This window comes from Pelophylax lessonae (genome assembly GCF_965119305.1).
Source record: "Pelophylax lessonae genome assembly, chromosome: 6".
Classification (NCBI taxonomy): Eukaryota; Metazoa; Chordata; class Amphibia; order Anura; family Ranidae; genus Pelophylax; species Pelophylax lessonae.
The window spans coordinates 231,228,372-231,247,876 of NC_138773.1; the positions used below are offsets into that span (position 1 = coordinate 231,228,372).

The 19,505-nt window shown below is 45.9% G+C and overlaps 1 protein-coding gene across 1 annotated transcript in view; it reads right to left on the minus strand.

Annotated features, from left to right (window-relative positions):
- Positions 1–19,505, minus strand: part of PCNT (pericentrin) — a 193,301-nt gene that overhangs the window by 96,527 nt on the left and 77,269 nt on the right. The window contains exons 19-22 of the mRNA XM_082260893.1: positions 15,190–15,341; positions 13,090–13,259; positions 11,979–12,199; positions 3,693–3,855 (exon numbers count right to left, since the gene is read on the minus strand). Of these exons, the coding sequence (XP_082117019.1) occupies positions 3,693–3,855; positions 11,979–12,199; positions 13,090–13,259; positions 15,190–15,341 (706 nt within the window). The remainder of the gene's footprint in view (positions 1–3,692; positions 3,856–11,978; positions 12,200–13,089; positions 13,260–15,189; positions 15,342–19,505) is intronic.

The following is a 19,505-nucleotide window of genomic DNA, read 5'->3' on the forward strand; positions in this document are numbered from 1 at the left end:
GGCCACAACTGCAGCACCCAACATCACTTAATCATAGACAATGTTTTATATATTTAAAGCAAAACAGAACATTCAGACTAAAAAACAAACATACTATAGAGAGTGAGGCTCGGTTCACACTTCTGCGATGCGGGAACGCTGCGAATATGAAGCCTGTTCCCGCATCGCATTCGCACATCTGGCAGTTCACACTGCCATATGCGATACGCAGGGGGTGTCAATTAAATGTTAACGACACCCCCAGTTTGATCGCATATCGCAGTGCGATCTGACAGTTCGCACAGGATCGGATCGCACAAGTGTGAACCACTGTGTGATCGGATTCGGAGGCGGCTCAAAAAATGTCTCCTGTGCGTGTTTGCTGCGGATGCGCTGCGAATTTAGCCATACAAAGTGTATGGCTGAATTCGCATCCGCACAGAAGATCGCATGTAATGAAGGAGTAGTGCGCTCCGAATTACATGCGATCAGCGCATCCGCAGAAGTGTGAACCGGCACTGAGACTGCAAAAAAAAAAAAAAAAAAAAAAAAAAAGATCAGAGAACCTCCCAATAAGCCGGTTTTAAGTAACCCCAGACGATTTGCAGTAAAAATGTAGCAAACCTATTGGACTCAATTAGGACAAAATAATAACATTGTACGCAAGTATCAACCCTCCACCTAACACCACATAATAACGTTGTTATTAAAAAAAAAAAAATACACGCTGTGCTCAGGAGCAAGAATTATGAAGGTGTGGGAGACTATTGTCTACTTTATCATGGGAAATGCAGGTTATAAGATTCGCTATGAACAGCACTATCCTTTTGGCAACCTAAGAAAATGCAAAGGTTTTCTCCCCTTGAAGTAGCAGCAGTCTCACAAATTGCATAGCCCCATGAAGGAAGGAGAGTACGGTACTGTCAGGAAGGACATTCCAGCAGGCAGAATGCCTCTTCTAGACAGCTTCCTGTGCACAGGCTAATCCGTATTCCTGTTCATGCTAATAGAAATTGTGCGCATCTGTTGCTGGTATTGGCACCAAGGGGGCTATTTAAACTGAGCTTGTACTGTGCTTCAGTGCTGTCTTGTCTACAGCATTCCCATGTATACCTGCTACCTGTAAATCTGCATCTGACTACTGTTACCGACCTGGCTTGCCTTGACTTCTCCTGAACTCTGCCTGCATTGATCCCAGCTTGCCTTTGACCACGCTTCTGTTTACACATCTGCACCTGATCCGTCTGCCTGTGTATAACCCAGTTTGTCTGACTCCGCCTTTGTCTCTACTCTGTTGGACTGCCTGCTGCTAGCCCCTGCCTATGCGCCACTGGTGTAAATTCGGTATTCCTACTCCGCTGCAACCTTCAGACGGCCTCAGCCTGCTCCGGTCTCCTGCTCAGGGGTGTCCATACGGCACTCCTGCTCAGCAGCGGTCCACTGACGGTCTTCCCCCGCTTGATCCTAACAGTCCGTCCAGCACAGCTGCCATCAAGACCGATAGGCACTCCTGTACTACCTGTCTGCTCTATCAGGGGCCCCGAGTCAGATGCAAGAGGCCTTCCTCATCGTGACAGGTACCACTGTATTTATCTAGGATGCAAGGATGTAGCAGATTGAATATCCATAGAAATCTGCTACATCCTTGCATCCTAGATGAATACAGTGGTACCGTACTCTCCTTCCTTCATGGGGCTATGCAATTTGTGAGACTGCTACTTCTTTAAAGAAACGACAACCTTTGCATTTTCCTAGGTTGCCACTAGGATATTGCTGTTCATAGCTAATCCTATAACCTGCATTTTCCATCATAAAGTAGCCAATGGTCTCCCACGCCTTCATAATTCTTGCTCCTGGACCCAGTGTGTGTTTTAATTTTTAATACCAATGTTATGTGGTGTTACGTGGAGGGTTGATACTTGCAATGTTATTATTTTGCTACATTTTTTACTGCAAATCATCTAGGGTCACCTGCTTCTTTGGAGGTTCTCCTATCCCTTTTTTTTGCATTTTGACTTTACTGGTATGTAGACCCACTCCGTATTTAGGAGGGACTGACGGATGCGTTATTGATCACACACAGGCTCCCCCTTCCTGGTGTGAGCCTCCCCTCCCACCCTTTTTCATTTGGATACTATAGAGCAGAAGTCGGAAACCTTTTTGGCTGAGAGGCCATGAACGCCACATATTTTCAAACGTAATTCCGGGAGAGCTATACACTATATTTCAGGGGTCAGGAACCTTTATTTAATATTCATATTTATGGGTCGCAGCTATACAGTGAGTAGATGGAGCCGTGTAAAAGTGCCTGGAATCCTGTCAGGAAGAGAGCAGAGAAGGCATGTATGCAATGAGGCCGGAGTGGTTAAGCGCCTGCAGGTGATGGAGGCGAGTATAGGCCCTGAGAAAATGGCGGCCGGCTGCTGAAGGCCTCAGAAGTGGATGTGAGAGGCAGCTCCCGCAGGTCCCCAGGTGTCAGAGGGGAAGGAGATTGTGTCTGTCGGGGCACAGGGAGCGGATGGCAGGTCTCCTTACCGGCCGGTGATTGACAAGGCCCTCAGATGCACAGTACACGAGCCGGCGGCGGTACCGCGAGTAGGCCGCGGGGTCCGTAGTGCTGCAATCCACTCACCCAGAGACGAACTGAGGGTAGCCCAAAAAGTGTACAGTCGATGGGTGCAGAAATCTCCTTGGCACCGGGCACAGCTACGCAGACGGCACTGGATTGAGTGGTAGACGCGGCTGAGCTCTGGGACTACACGTCCAGCGTGGCTCACGTCCGGACACGCCCCCCCTTTATTAAAGATTTGTCTGCGAGCCAGATGCAGCCATCAAAAGAGCCACGTCTGGCTCGCGAGCCATAGGTTCCCTACCCCTGCTATAGAGACTGTCAACATGCTACAGTTTTGGCTGAAGACTAGAAACATGCTTCAGATAACAGTGAGAGACTGGGGACATGTTAGATTAGATTACTGGAGATGGCTGCTGTACATACTCCCCCTGCAGACTGCTGGGGTCCAAGGGCCACACAACAAGCAATAAAGGGCCGCATTTGACCCTCGGGCCATAGAGCTATACATTGGACATTGAGATAATTTGAGTTTGGTATTCCAATCTGAGCATATACAACTATACCGCACAAAACTAAAAGCGAATTAGTAACATAATTAAGCGCTAGAAATACTACTGTACCACATGATCAGCTGATCTGAAAGATCGGCAACTACAGCAGACCTCTAGTATCAGCCCTGTCCATGAAGTAAGGATACTAAGCAAAGAGAAAAAAGGGCATGCACCATCCCCTTCTCCCTTGTAGGCTATATACCAACTAACACAAGAAAAGAGCTATTTTAGCATCATGTCTGAGCAGGACATTTTAGGTTATATCCCATTAGAAATAAAATCTTGTTAAATGTTTTGATTTCCAGTAAGAACTGACTCCTATTGGACTGGCCATTAAGTGCTTTTACTTGCCCTCAGAACTAGGAAATTCACTAACAGAACTATTCCTTCACTGTCGCTTCTACCTATGGTGGTAGTATCACATCGGACAAAGATGATGCACAGTAGGTTTGCTACTCTACAGTCTGCGCAAGGTACTCATTTGGGTCTAGACTCCGTGGTCTGCTGTGTGCCCCCTTCATGGTGGGCTTGTCAATAGGTTCTGACAATCATTTTGCATATCTTTGACAGTTGGTCTGCCTAGTTCTTACCCTGAGCTTTGTGCAGTTCAACCTGCAGATGGTTCTTGGTCTCAGTCTCCTGTGCCAGCAGTTTCACCAAGTCTTGATTCTTAACCACTACTTGAGCCATCTCTTGATTTCGACTTTTAAACTCCTCCTCAAAAGATTTCTGTATTTCATGAGTCTGCTCTATCTAAAGATGAAAACAAAATGCAAAATTACAACAAACCACAAATTACAGTACTTCAGCCTTTCTCAGCTGGGGTGCCATAACACCATGAGTTGTGTCTGGGTTTGTTAAGAATACCTTAAAAACTAATTAAAATCAGCCAAAGCAACCGGGGGGGGGGGGGGGGCTCATGGGTGACAGCATGACCCCCCCGGGGGGTGGTTTTTGGCAGCATCACTGATTGTTCTGGTGCACCATAACTAACCAACCAATATCTTAGCAGACAATGACAACTATAGGATGCAGGGGAAACGCTGGCTGGTGTTATGTACAATTGTGATACACATGCTGCATTTTTCCGTGGCACACTGGATGATGCTGCATGTCACCTCACCACAACACTGTGCTTCTCCGTGGGGACAAAGTGACACTTTAAAGCACGTAAAGGGGAAAAAAAAAAAAAACCCTGCTGGACCTCACAAAGACACTAGCCCGCATAGTAAAAGGCTATATGCCCCATATGGGCTAGTGTGAATGAACCCCCATATTAATCACCACTAGTTGTGGTGTTTTCAGATTTAAGTTTTTGTGACAGTTATTATAATATGATGTTTGGAACCAATACAGCAGGGACAATATTTTCCCCATGAAAGAACACCTTCACTAAAATATACTGAGGACAGCACAAACAGCACAATCCATAAATACACCTCTGACGAAGCCATCCTAAACGTAAGAAATGTTTTAAATGCTAATACTTGCAGGGTCAATTATGTGGTCATAAGTTTTTTCAATGCAGGTTGTATTGGGGAGCAAGCAAGGTATGCAGGCAAACACAACAGGCTTTGATTACAACAGGCTGGATAGAATAGTGATCGGGATTGGTTTTCTAATCCAGTAGGTCGGATTTCTTTCCTAGACTGGGCTGCTTAACAAGGTTTTTTAAAGGGTTCCATGACTGAAAAAAGTTTGCAATGTACTAAAATTTGAACACTGATTTCAATTTACTTCAGACTTACAGGGGATGTCTCCCGCCAATTGGTGGTTGACGGGCGACCACTCAAGATTTTCCAAGAACACGCTGACATAAGACCCTAAAAAGGTAACAACTGGATTTTGGTCTTACCGTAAAATCCTTTTCTCCAATGTTCATTGACGGACACAGCTCCATATCTTCTTTGACCCTTAGGTTATGCTGCTCTCCTTAGGAAGTAGGACAATAGGCGGAAAATAATAGACTATGCCTATTAGTTCTGCAACGACGTAATTGATTACGTCGACAACGGAAATACGTCGGCATGCGTGAAAGGCGTTGACGCGTCACGTCAACACGCCCCCCTGCTCGTGCTGGCTTTGTTTGTACCAGTGAGGACGCGGGACGCCGCGATCCTCCTACTGACCTTTGGAATCTGGTTTTACGCAATCGTTTCTACTTCCTTTTGCAAGTGTTATTTTAATAAAGCCTTCCTATAGTTTTTGCTGGATTACGCTATGTATCTCCCCCCCCTTCTATTTTTCATTTAAATGCCATTCACAATTGATCCTGTTTGGTGCCTTACTGGCTTTGAGGAATATTTATCTGGGATGTGAACAGTGCTTGTTTGGGACCCTGTACCAGTGCCAATGCCTATTGCAGTTTTGGGGCCAATTCATTAGTTTGAATGGCCACGGACCTCTGATAAGCAGCCCTCTTATCCCTTCACACACGGGTGTCATTTCCTGCTGTCTCTTAAGAGAAGAAACCACTTGGAACATCTGATACTTGCTGGGACCTGTGGCGCACTCCGGATGTAGCACCTTATTATTAGAACTTTATTTTATTCACGTTTGGGTCAACCCCTTTCTTTTCACTTTTTTTTTTTATTTCATGGACTTTTACTTTTGAGGACTATTTGTCCCTTCTGTTTGATTGTGCACACAATTTTTTTTGTCATATTATTGATTTTATGTCACTTGTTGCTATAGCGCTGCACATTTTTGCATATATTTACTGGATCGTTTTCTATGGATCAGTGCCAGCAGCTTTGTATGCCATTTCACTATAATTTTATCTTTAGCACATACATTTTTCCCTTTTTACATTTTATTTTTGCCACTTCATTTTTGTATACTGTAAAAACTCCAACCCCATTGAAGTAATTCTTGGATGAAATTTAATAAAAGTTGAAATATTATATTAGAAGTTGTACGTATCATTTTTTGTAAAGTTATGCAAAGGATTAATTAGCTAATCAAAAAAAGAACTCGATTAAGCAAAAAAATTTAATAAAAATAATCGTTGGAGTAGTCGACTAATCGTAAAAATAATTGCTAGATTAGTCGACTGACAAAATAACCGTTCCTTGCAGCCCTAATGCCCATTGGGCAGTCCCAGGGGTATACTCCAACTTCCTGCTACAGGACTTCTGACACTTTTACAAAACTGAAGAATACATAACCCAACTCCACAGAGGGGTGGCTGCTGTGTCGGCCAATGAACATCAGAGAAAAGGATATTAGGGTAAGACAAAAATCCAGTTTTCTATTTCGTCCACTGATGGACAGAGCTCCATTTCTTCTTTGACCCTTGGGACGTCCCAAAGCAGTGTCAACATGAGGGGGGGGAAAAACACAAAAGCCCATATTTCATAAAAAAGGGCTAAACATAGCCAGCCAGGTAAACAAGGAGCTCAACCAGGAACAACTGGAGCTCACCTAACAGGAAAAATACACCCTCAAGAAGCAGGAGCCTCTGCAACAGCAGCCTGCAAAACTTTGCGGCCGAACGCAGCATCCGCAGATGCTAGTACATCCACCTTGTAAAACTTTGTGAATGTGTGTACAGACGACCAGGTGGCAGCCTTGCAAACCTGTACCACTGACGCCTGATAACGGAAGGCCCAGGAGGCAATGAGCACCCTTGTAGAAAGCGCCTTAACAGGGAAAGGAGGAACCTGACCCTTGATAAAAAAGGCCTGCACCACCGTCTGCCTGATCCATCTGGAAATGGTTGCAGCAGATGCAGCCTGCCCCTTAGGCGAACCATCAGTAAGGCCAAACAAGGAAACCGATTTGCGAATCGACTTAGTCGTTGCCAAGTACACCCTGATGGCCCGAACCACATCCAGGGAATGCAAGGCAATTTCTTCTGGATGTTTCAGCTTAGGGCATAATAAAGGCAACACAATGTCTTCATTTAAGTGGAATCCAGACACGACCTTAGGAAGGAATGAGTGTCAAGGACGTACCACTTTGTCCCTGTGAACCACCAAGTAAGGCGACTGACAGAACAACGCAGCCAGTTCTGAGACCCTGCATGCAGAAGTAATCACTACCAAGAAGGCCACCCTCTGTGAGAGCAAGTTCACAAATATTTACAAAAGGTGATTTTTGAAGAACCGACAGTACCAGATTAAGATCCCACAGAGGCACTGGGGACATTACCAGAGGAGCCAGATTGCGAATCCCCTGCACGAAGGTGTGAACCAAGGAATTTGTGGCAAACGGGCATTTGAAAAAACGATTGTCAAAGCTGAAATCTGACCCTTGAACGCTGATCTACACCTCTTCGTATAAACTCCAGCAGACAGGACACCAAAAAAGGAACGGGGGGACCACCAGTGAATGTAAGCCTTTCAAAAAGTGATAATAAAATCTTCCTAGTAGATTTTCTAGCTTTTAACAGAGTAGGAATTACCAAATCCGACAACCCTCTGTCCTTCAGTACCTGGCTTTAAATAGCTGAGCCGTTAAAGCCAGCGACTGTAAAGCAGGATGGAAGATCAGTCCTCCAAACAAAAGATCTTCTCCGAGAGGGGAAGGGGCATGGGCTACTAGTCTTATCAGGCCTGCGAACCAAGACCGTCGAGGTAAGTCTCGGGCCACCAGAATGACTGGAATCCCTTCTGCCTCAATTCTGTGCAGAAATCTGGGCAGAAGCTGTAGTGGAGGAAAGGCATATATTATACAATACTGGCCCCAAGGGGCCACCAGAGCGTCTGCGGCATCTGCCAGAGGATCCCGAGACCTTGCCACAAACCCAGGAAACTTCTGTTTGATAAGAGGCTAAAAGTCCACATCGGGGGTCCCCCACACGGGACAAAATTGTCGAAAATACCTCCGGGTGAAGGGACCGTTCGCCCGGACTCAGGGCCTGCTGACTGAGGTAGTCCGTCTGCCAATTTTCCACCCCTGGAATGTGCACAGCAGAGAGGGCTAGAACAAAGCGTTCTGCCCACCTTACAATGCCGGCCACTTCTTTGGCTGCAGGGGTGTCCGACTGAATTCTTACCGGACAACCCTGCAGACGATCCGTCCACTGGGACAGGCAAAGCCTGATTGCCTGAATTTCCAGGCTATTGATCGGCCGGCTGGACTCCTCCAGAGACCAAACTCCCTGGGCCGATTCCGTGCCCAAGACACCTCCCCACCTGGACAGGCTGGCACCTGTGGAAACCACCGTCCAGTACAGGAGAAGAAAGGACTTTCCCTGCCAGGGCGCCAGAGAATGGAGCCACCAGAACAAGGATCCCCTCGTACTCGGGCCTAACAGGACCAGATTGTCCAGGGAGCAAGGATTCTTGTACCATTTGGTCAAAATCTCGTTTTGCAGAGGTCTGGTATGAAACTGAGCAAATGGAATCGCCTCGAAGGTGGAGACAAACAAACCCAGCAATTGCATGCAAATCCTGAGAGATAACCAGCAGTTGAATAACAGGAGCCGAATCGCATGCAGCAACATCAGCAGTTTTGTTTCTGGAAGAAACACCAGAGTCAGGGCTGAATCCAGAGTCAGGTTCAGGTAGTCCAATCTGTTGGATGGAGTCAGAGCTGATTTTTAAAAATTGGGAGCATCCAGCCGAACTCTTGCAGAGTTCGCACAGAGATGTCCAAATCCTTCTGTAGGACAGACGGGGCTCGCAGGAGGAGGAGATCGTCCAGGTAACCCAGTACCGCAATCCCCCTCTGCCTGAGCAAGGCTAAGACCGGGGGTAACACTTTTGTGAACACCCGAGGAGTTGAGGCTAGACCAAAAGGGTAACGCCATGAATTGATAGTGCTCCTCGCCTACGGAAAAGCAAAGAAAAACGCTGGTGCCCGACATATATTGGGATATGAATGCAAGCGTCTGATAATCGATAGAGGTCATAAAATCCCCTTGATGGAGGGATGCCACTACCGTGCAAATGGACTCCATTCTAAATTTCGGAACCCGCACAAAGCGGTTCAGGACCTTGAGGTCCAAGATTGGATTGACCTTGCCTTCCTTGGAACAATAAACAGGTTTGAATAAAATCCTTGAATACGTTCTGACTCTGGAACTGGTACAAGGAGCAAATCCTGAACCGTCCCAAGAAGGCCCTGTAGCAGATCTGGAGACAGGCGCAGGTTGCATAGAAAGAACCCTGCCGGAGGAAAGGACTGAAACTTGATCTTGTAACCGGACTGGATAAACTCATGGACCCATTTGTCTTGAATGAAGGAGGTTCACGGGTCCAGAAAGAAGCAAAGACGTCCCCCAAGCCCATGTATGGGTGAGGATGCCCCTTCAGGCAGAAGACTTGTCTGCAGGGCCAGCGGAACCCGCTTTTGATTTACCAACCCTGGGTCTCTTGGAACCTCCTGAGAATGGGATGAAAAGGCACCAACAAGACAGGCCCACCTTTGTGACGAGGCCCTCTGCTTTTAGTAACCTGCGGAAGCAGGGTGCTCTTAGCAACCGTGAGACCTTTAATCAACTCTTCCATGGGAACTCCGACAAGTGGTCCCCCACAAAGGGGAGATCAGTCAGCACATTTTTTGGAGGCCTGGTCTGCAGACCAGCATTTCAGCCAAATCATGCGGCGACGAGTCACCGCTATCACAGGACACCCTGCAGGCCAAAAGGGGCCGCATCCAGAGAGGCATCACAGCTATACTGTAACCCCTGTATCAACTTATCCACCAGCTCTGGGGGATGCTGACCCCCTTCCAAATCCTGGCGTATAAGCTTTGCTCATACCATCAAGGCCTAGGAGACCAAGGTTATGGCAAACGCCGGCCTTGAAATTGAACCTACCTTGGTAAAAAAGGTAGCAGACCAGAGATTCCACCTTCCTGTCTACAGGGTTTTTAAAAGATGGAGCGTCCTCCACTGGTAGCAATGTGACTTTAGTTAACCTGGAAACCTGAGAATCCCCCACTGGTGGAACTGAGAGTTTCTTTAAGAGGGACTCCTAGCAAAACACTTTGGTATACCAACCATGCGTTTCGGGGGAACCCCACTGCCTAGCGTCAATCTCGTCGAAATAGGCAAGAAAAGGGTAACACCTTGGATGGTCTGCGGGTACCAAATTGCACTGATGCAGCATTAGCTGTGTGCTCCGTTTTTAAAGCTTCCCGCACTGATCCAATCAGTGCCTCCACTAGCGCCTTTTTTTGCGCAGATGTAGAGTAATCATCCTCACTGTCAGAGTACTCGAGGTGCGTGGAAGCAGACCCCGTAGGGTGACTCGCGTCCGCGGCGGCCAAATCAGCCTCAGAATTTTGAGGGTGAAGGCGGGGGCGCTTTTTGCTAGGTCTTTTTTGAAAGGACATATTCACTTTGGACATCAAGGACTGCAGGACCACTGTCATGGCCACCAAAGCAGACAGACCCAGAGGGTCCCGCAGCTTTGGAGAGTGGGTCAGGTGGTGACAGGTGCTCCAGGGGCACCATAGTAACCTGAGGACCACCAGCAATAGCTGTACAAAAAAGTTGTAAAAAACGCTGTAAAGCGCTGTACACGACTGCACCGATGGCAACAGGTCCCAGCGCACCAAACAGCGCTGCTATAGCAGAAGAGGGAGGATGTACAGTCCCAGGGACTCACCACCGACTTAGGAGGAACAGAGAGCGCCAAGCTGCCTGCAGCACGCTGAATAGAAAGGAAGAGGAAACGGATGTACCGCCAATAGAGGACCACCACCGAGCAGCGCTCCATTTCGCTACAAGAAAATGGACGCCAAATTGGTTAAATGGGAAACCACAGAAACATGGCTGCGGACTACACAAACATGGCCGCCGAGCTCCCATGCAGTTCAACCCTGGCTCCCCAGAGCCCAGGGACCCTGCAGGCACTTAAGCCCAGCAAGGGGGGCCTAGACCGGGTTCCCCCCAGGACATTTTTGCCAGAAAAAAATGGCAAATGGAGCCACTGTAGTGGGCTCCCACCCCCCTTCTGGCCACAGTTCACCCCACACCAGAAACAGCACAACCACTCCAGAAGAGGGGACTGGGGGGAGCTTGTGTGGCATTAGTGAAGAGGAGACGCTATAAGGGTAGGAAGGACACATGGGGGGCCCACCAACCCGGAGATGGGCCTGTGTCCTCCCCGAAATTTCCCCAGAGGAGAGGGGGGGGGGAACACTACCCACCACACCTTGGGACCAGCGGGCACCACTCCAGGCAGATCACTTCCCCATCTTGGAATTGGGGGTGCTGCGGGCCAGAGGTACGCTGCGACCAGGTTGTGTGCGTCCATGCGAGATGTTTCAATTGCAGGCAAGCACCCGTCCAATGGGGCTATGTCGCGGCCGACCAAGCGCGGAGCTGCAGTCTGCACGCGCTCTCTAGCCAGACTGGGGAGACCAGGATGTCCAGTGCGTCACCCAGCCAGGCAGTTGATTGTAGTTCTCACTGGAACAGACTTGATTGTAGAAAGAAAACAAAAAGGAAAAAAAGTTCTGCTAGGACTAAAGATCCCAACAGGGAGCTAGGTCCTTACTCCTGACTAGGCAGAAAAAAAATGAAGTTCTATAGCAGGAAGTGAGAGTATACCCCCTGGGACTGCCTGATAGCCATAGTCCATTCTTTTCCACCTAGTGTCCTACTCCTAAGGAGAGCAGCATAACCTAAGGGTCAAAGAAGATATGGAGCTATGTCCATCAATGAACGAAAGAGAAAATGGTAAAAAATATGGTGTCGACAGTCAAACACTAAATAGATGATTTTCATTATCAATACAAACTGAGAACATGGAGTTCATAGATTTTGTGCATGCTATGCGAAATTTCACACATCTGTAGCAGACAGTGACTGACCGTGTATAAATAAGCAGTAAACATTCTCATGCTTGATCATCATCTAAAGACAAGGCAGATTAATTAGATCATAAACACATTATCAGCCATGGTCTATTTTTTCCTACCTGAACTGCAGAATTAGAAACCATATCTAGAAGTCTCTCAACAGCAGAGCGTAAGCGCTGGCTCATCTGTATGATCTTCTCTTCATTCTCTAGACCGACTTCTAGGCTGCCCAGCACACTATCACACAGATATTCCGACACTTCGTATCCCTCATCTGTGGACATCAGGCTGTGTTCTGTCATAGTGTCACAGTCCGGACTCAGGCGATGCTTCTCATTCACTGAAACAGAAAAGGCCAATTTAGTTTTAAAACTCGTTCGATACAATTTAGGCCTACGCATTTTCCCTGATGCATTTATCATTGAAATCAATGGAAACACATGTCAATGCAATGCACCTTGTATTGTAAGTCAATGGTCACCAAAACTCAAATGAACCTGTATTGATGTGAAGCAACAACGCATCTCGTTGAAATGCGTTTAGATGATTATTGATGTAAATGGAAAACACAATAAAAAGTGCAGTCCCCTATCACACATGCGGATCGTTAATTTTGTCAGCTCAGTCACATTTTTCAAAGAAAAAACGGATAAAGTTTACATCAGTTGCTCATCAGTTCTTTTACATCCCCTACCAATGCAAAAAACAGACCATTTGTCCTTTTACATCCGATTTTTGTCCGTTCCGTTTTATTATCAGAGCAAAAATAAGGCTTTGATCCATTCAAAAAATCTGATGTGGACGGATGCGGATGTAAACTGATGTAAATGGATGATCATCCATTTTTTTCATAGAGATGCATTTATGTCCTTTTTTCATCCGTCCAATGGATGAAAAACAGACAAAATGGTCCGCATGTGTGAAAGGGGCCTTACAATACAAGGGCAGCCTCACTACAGGAGAGGGTTTCTGGAAGATGAGCTTTACATGCTTGTTCTTGCCCAAGTTTTTAGGTCAAAAGGACTTATACTAATTCCTCTTTGCAGCTGGAAGGCACTAGTAAAGTAGCAAGTAAAGCTGCTTTTATATGCTTACTCTAGAAAAAAATAAGCATTTAAACCTTGCAGCGCAGGGGTGCCCCACTGCAAGGTTACGTTTTTTCTGTTACCCGAAATTCAGCTTTAAATTTCGACCCTGGTGTAGCCACCCAATGAGTAGTAAGAGAAATACCTGTTGACTTGGCAAGCGCATCCCCGTTTCCATCTTCATCCATTTGAGATAAGGTACTGTCCAAGCAGAGACCAATTTTTTTGAATATTAAATCTTCTGTGACCAGTGTGTTCTTTAACACATCAGTGAAAATCTTCAAAAGACGCTGACAAGAATCCTGCAGTTTTGCCCTGCAAAAGACCACATATTCACTTCATTGTCTCAATAGCTAGATAACACTGGTCCAAAGTATCAGTTTTCTACAGCCTTCAGATCAGAACACTACAAGAACATACCTAATAACCGAACAAGGCACATTTGTCACAAAGATGTAGATTAACTTTTTTTTTTTTTTTTTTTTTAATTTCTTTAGATTTTCTAACGTCTACTTATACACGCAAGGGAAAAGAAAAATGACTTTGAAGCAGATGAGCTTTTTTTTCTCCTCCTAAGGCTGCATTTACACTTTAGCGTAGAAAAAACTGCGTTTGAGCTTTTATTTTTTTTATTAGCCAATAGAGAAAAAAAACGAACATCCGTTGCATCATTTGTTGCTAGGTTTTTCAGCTTTTGTAGCTTTTCCATCAGCTTTTTCTTTTTTTTTTATTATTTTTATTAATTTAGGATTTTTTTTTTTTGTTAGGGTAAGGGGTTACAGTTAAAGAGGAAGTAAACTTCCCTCTAACTTTTACCTATAGTTAAGCCTATGATAAGGCTTACCTATAGGTACTGTAAATATCTTTACATGCAGCCAGTGACATCACTGGCGCATGTGCTCTGAAGGAATGGCCACCAGTGCCGTTCCCGAGCCCTGTGCCGTAAACGGCGGCTCCCGTGCGCATTTTGGCTCAGGGCCAATCAGAATACCTGGAGGAAGCATAATGCCTTTGTCTTACATGTGTTTTTTTTTTTTCTTTTTAGGAGGTTTACAGCCTCTTTAAGGTAAGGTTGGGGTTAGGATTAGAGGTTAGGGTTATTTTATTTACTGCCTTTATTTTATGTTAGGGCATTAATAAAATACATAATTAAATGTAAAAACACAAATGAATAAAAATAGTCAAAAAAAATATAATACAATGTAATAATAAAACAATTAACACCCAACCTTCACCCACTAACCATTAATAGAAAAAAAAATAATAATAATAATAATAATAATTAGGGGTTAATTATTATTACATATTACTTTTTTATGAATGGGTGATGATTTTTAGTTATTTGTGTTTTTAATTTATTCATATATTACTATTTGTTTAAATTTTTGATCTGAGCAGAAAATCGTGACAAATAGCACGTTTCCATAAATTTCTATGGGAATAAAAAAAAAACAAAAAAACAAACAAACATGCAAATCTGCCCAATATGAGCTACAAAAAAAAGCTCCAGAACTTTATTTGAGCTGCAGGCGACTTGAAGTAGAGATGTGAGCTAACTCCATAGAAAATTGATTTTTTTTTTCCTCCTCCAGCGTTTTGGAGCTTCAAGCTAGAAAACCCTGAGGTTTAAATGGGGCTTAAGGAACCATCATAACATGTTTTTGCTATCTTCTGCTTACATTAGTTATCACTTTGAATGTATTGGCTAGCAAACAAACTAGGAGTGCTTTTTTGTAAAATTTATTTAATGAGTTGCATATAGAGAAGCACAAAGACACAAACCAGTGACATAAATATCATTAAACAATGTAACTTATCTTGTCCTATTGCATATACCTTAGGCATGTGCTGCTTGTATAAGTGAAGCAAAAAGCTTAACGTATTATATGTACTCTTCGCCCTCGTTCACACTGAGGGCAGGTTTGAAATCATGTGAGCTCACCTGAACTTGCACAATTTCAAACCCGCATGTCACTGCGAGTTCAGGGGCGATTTAACAGACATCGGTGCAAGTTCCTGCACAGATTTCCATTAAAATCGCCCCTGAAGTTACCAAAAGTAGTGCAGAAACTACTTTTGGGAATTGGTGCAGTCATGCAAATTCGGGGTTGCACAGATTCAGACGGTGCCCATTGTGGGCAAAAGGGTCCAATTTGGCATGCAATTTGACATGTCAAATCAGCCCGATGTGAACGGAGGCTAAAGTTTCATACAAATAACACCACACATAAAAATCCTAACTTACCACTCCTGTCGGGCTATCTTTACTTCAGTCTGAAGTATGGTTTCTAAATTCTTTCCTTCTTGGTTCTCTCTCTCTCTGGTTTCCACAATCGTCTCCATTTGAGATTGCAACCCTTCCATCTCGTTCGTTAAGAAAGAGACCTTCTCCTGCAACTGAGATTTTCGGAAGATGGAAAAAAGTGTCATAAAGCTGATCATGACTAATACATGTTAGCAAAAAAGAATTCAGTAGTCTGGGAGGAGACTGCAACAAAGCTATCTGTACAAAAAAAAAAGTTGTTGATTCTTCGCCTTGTATTTGCAAGGAAAGCAACACGAGTAACATCTCATATGCTTTATTTGAATTGTGCACAGTACCATGCATCTGTAAAACTGGTAGAAACTGAATACAATAAGGCAGCACTTCTGAATGGAGAATGAAGGGTGTATTATTCACAGCTTCACTTGGAGCCCAGTCACCACGACAACAGCTTGGAAGCTTGGAAAGCCCAAACACAAAAAGCTCCCACCTCTTTGCTTCAAGAATCAATTTACATGCTACCTGATTAACTTCACAGGCGGTCACCACACCTTAACACACTGCAGCAGTTTACCTGGCAAGTATGGTGAATAAAACTGCAGCCAGCCCACTTATGATAGTCAATTTATACAACTAAATAGATGTACAAGCCAACATTCCCCCGCATCAGTACAAACACATCAATGCAGTTAGAGGGCATGCACATATAGTGCTCAACATAAAGGAGTACACTCCTTTAGAAAATTAAGACTTTAATCACTAGCTCAATGAACACAAGAACAATTTTCAAAATTTTAAACAACTAACGGAGTTTTATAGAACAATTGTTTAGCTCATTACATGAAAGTTAAATTAAGAATATAACTTGGATTACAAAATCTTCAGCTTTACTCAAATTAGTTGATGCAAAAATGAATACACCCAACAAAAACTACTAGATCTAGTACTTTGTATGACCTCCATGATTTGTAAGGACAGTGCCAAGTCTTCTAGGCATCGAATGAACAAGTTGGCGACATATTGCAACATCTATCTTTTTCCATTCCTCAAGAACGAGCCGTTTTAGAACCTGGATGCTGGATGGAGAGTGATGCTCAACTTGTCTCTTCAGATTTCCCCATAGGTGTTCAATTGGGTTCAGATCAGGAGACCTACTTGGCAGCGGAATCGCTTTCATCTTGGTCTTCAGAAATGAAACAGTGGTCTTAAAATGTGTTTTGGAACATTGTCATGTTGGAGAAGTACACGAAGACCAAAAAAGGCACAGACTGAAGGTAGCATCTCCCCTTTAATATAGAACAGTACATACGTGAATTCATGCCATCATCAATGAAATGCAGCTCCCCGACACCAGCAGCACTCATACAGCCCCACAGAAAGGACACCGCCACCACCATGTTTCACTGTAGGCACCATTAATTTTTCTTTGTACTCCTCACCTTTGCGGCGCAATACAGTTTTGAAGCCATCAGTTCCAAAAACATTTATCTTGGTCTCATCATTCTTGAGTACAGAGTCCCAGTAGTCATCTTTCAGCACGGGCCCTAGAAAATTCTAGGCGGGCTTTGTTGTGCATCTGCTTTAGGAGAGGCTTTCTTCATGGACAACACCCATGTATGCCATTCCTCTGCAGTGTACGCCGTATTGTGTCAGGGGAAACAATCACCCAAGTTGGCTTTCTACGTCTTAAGCTAACTGCAGTTTAAGTGCATGGCGATTTTCTTTAACCCTTCTTATCAGAAACTCTACTGTCGAGGTGTTCACTTCCCTGGATGGCCTGGACGTCTATGAGATAGTTTCAGTTCCAGCTTTATTAAAGCGGAGTTCCAGCCATTTACTCACCTGTCCAACGGTCCAGCGATGCGGCCGCCGGAAGCCTCGATCCTCTCCCTCGGCGCCGGCATCACTGCTGTGGGCACCCGGCTGTTACAGTTTGCGGCTTCACAGCCGGGTACCCACTGCGCATGCGCGAGTCGCGCTGCGCGCCGTGATTGGCCGGCAATCTTCTGGGACCTCTGACGTGTCCCAGAAGATTGCAGGGAGGGAGGGGGAGAGGAGAACTTCCGCTCAGGGCGCCGCGGCGCTCCGAGCGGAAGTGGGAGCGGGTACCTGTCAAAACTAGGTACCCGCTCCCCCCCCCAAAAAATGACATGCCAAATGTGGCATGTCGGGGGGTCAGGACTCCCTAAAGCGGAAGTTCCACTTTTGGGTGGAACTCCGCTTTAAGTTCCAGGTTTGTTAAATTTTATCACTTCAGACTACCTCTTGGTAGTCTGTGAAAGAAGAGTACTCTTACCTCCAGTAAGAGTTCCACTGGCTTTTGTGTTAATTAAAAGTCAGCAGATACAAAAAGTGTGGCTGCTGACTTTTAATAAGCACACACTCACCTGTCCCACGGTCAAGCGATGCGGCCAGGGGAAGCCTCGGGTCTCTCTGTCTTCTCCCGGTGGAACCTGCATCTCTAGTGTGGGCACCAGGCTGTGACAGCTTGCGGCTTCTCAGCCCAGTGCGAGTCATGCTCCACGTCTTGATTGGACGGGCAATCTTCTGGGACCTGTGACATGTCCCAGAAGATTGCAGGGAGAGGGGGGGGGGGGGAGAGAGGGGGGGGGGGAGAGGAGAACTTCTGTCCGAGCTGCCTAGGTGGTCCGGGGAGAAGTGGGAGTGGGTACCTGTCAAAACTCTGTACCCGCCCCCCCCCCCCCAAAAAAAAGGACATGCCAAATGTGGCATGTCAGGGGTCAGGACCACTTAAAGCAGAGGTTCCACTTTTCAGTGGAACTCAGCATTAATGATCTCTTCCATGGAAGCTCCGAAGAAGCAGTCACCTACACAAAGAGATCAGTCAATACTTTCTTGGACACCTGGTCCGCAGACCAGTATTTCAGCTATATCATGCGGCAAAGAGTCACCGCTGTCACGGACACCCTGCAGGCTAAGGGGGCCACATCCAGAGAGGCATCACAGATATACTGCAACCCCTGGACCAACTGGTCTGCCAGGTCAGGAGGGGACTGTCTCCCCTTCCAAATCCTGGCGCAGGAGCTTATTGCCCATTGTGTTAAGGTCTGGGAAACCAAGGTTATGGCAGAAATCATCCACAGTAAAAAAGGTATCGGACCAGATATTCAGATTTCTTGTCAAAAGGGTCCTTAAAGGACGAGGGAAGGGTGGCTTTATTCAACCTGGAAACCTGAGAGTCCACCACAGGTGGTACTGTCAGTTTCTTCAACAAGGACTCTTCAAAAGGGTACCTTCTAGTGAAGCGCTTAGGGACCCCGACAGTGCGTTTGCGGGAACCTCACTGACCTGCAACAATGTTGCTGAATTAGGCGGGAAAGGGAAACACCTTTGCCGCTTTGGAGGCTCTGTGGGTACCAAACTGCACTTGCGTTGCAGCGTCCTCCAATTTCAAAGTTTCCTGCACTGATCCAATCAGCGCATCCACTAGCACAAAGGACCCAGTGAGATAGGCGGTTGCCATGCACAAACAAAGAACCATTTGTAGTGAGATAGTGACAGAGGGAACTCCAGAATGCTCTGACATGCAGGATATGTACAGCAGGTTGGGGAAATGTCCGACATGGTCAGCCCCCCGAGAACCTCTCCTTAGCAGCTTTTTAACTGCTTCCTGCTCCAGCTCCCGCCCCGCCCCCAGCTGACCCTGTGCTGATCATGGATAGACCAGCACTGCCATTGCTCTCCTGGTCTTGCTCCATCTGTTTCATTGAGGAGGGAGTTCATCTGCCTTCCCTCCAGGCAGCATGGGCTCCAGTTTCCTGTGATAAGGCTGTCGGTGGGAGGCTAACTCGTGGGGTCCAGGCGGACGGCCAGTGCCAGGTGCAGATGGCTGCGATTCTGTGGGGGAATGCCATTGGCATCCAATACAGCTGGGGGGATGGTTGCATGCCCCTCACTAGGGGCGAAACCTCAGGCAGAAGCCATAGTCCCAACTCGCTGCCCCTGGTCTGCAATACCCAAAGCCCGCTGGGCTGGATGGGGAGCTGACCAGGGAGTCCCCTGCAATTAGCACAGACTAGAAAAAAAAAAAAAAAAACTGCTGCTGCTCCTGTGAGGAAACACAATCAAACTGTGGCACGCAGGTATGGCAGACATTTTTATAATGGTGGGCTATTGGGTTTCCTGTTTTAGGTGGGAGGAGCCCATTTCTCAGATGCCAGAAGACGATTAGAGGAAAAGAACATGAAGGGGGAAAAAAAAAAAAACAAGGTACAAGAGCAGCCGAGAGGATGTCTCCCAAACCTCACTCATCTAATGACAGATATTGTATTCATGTT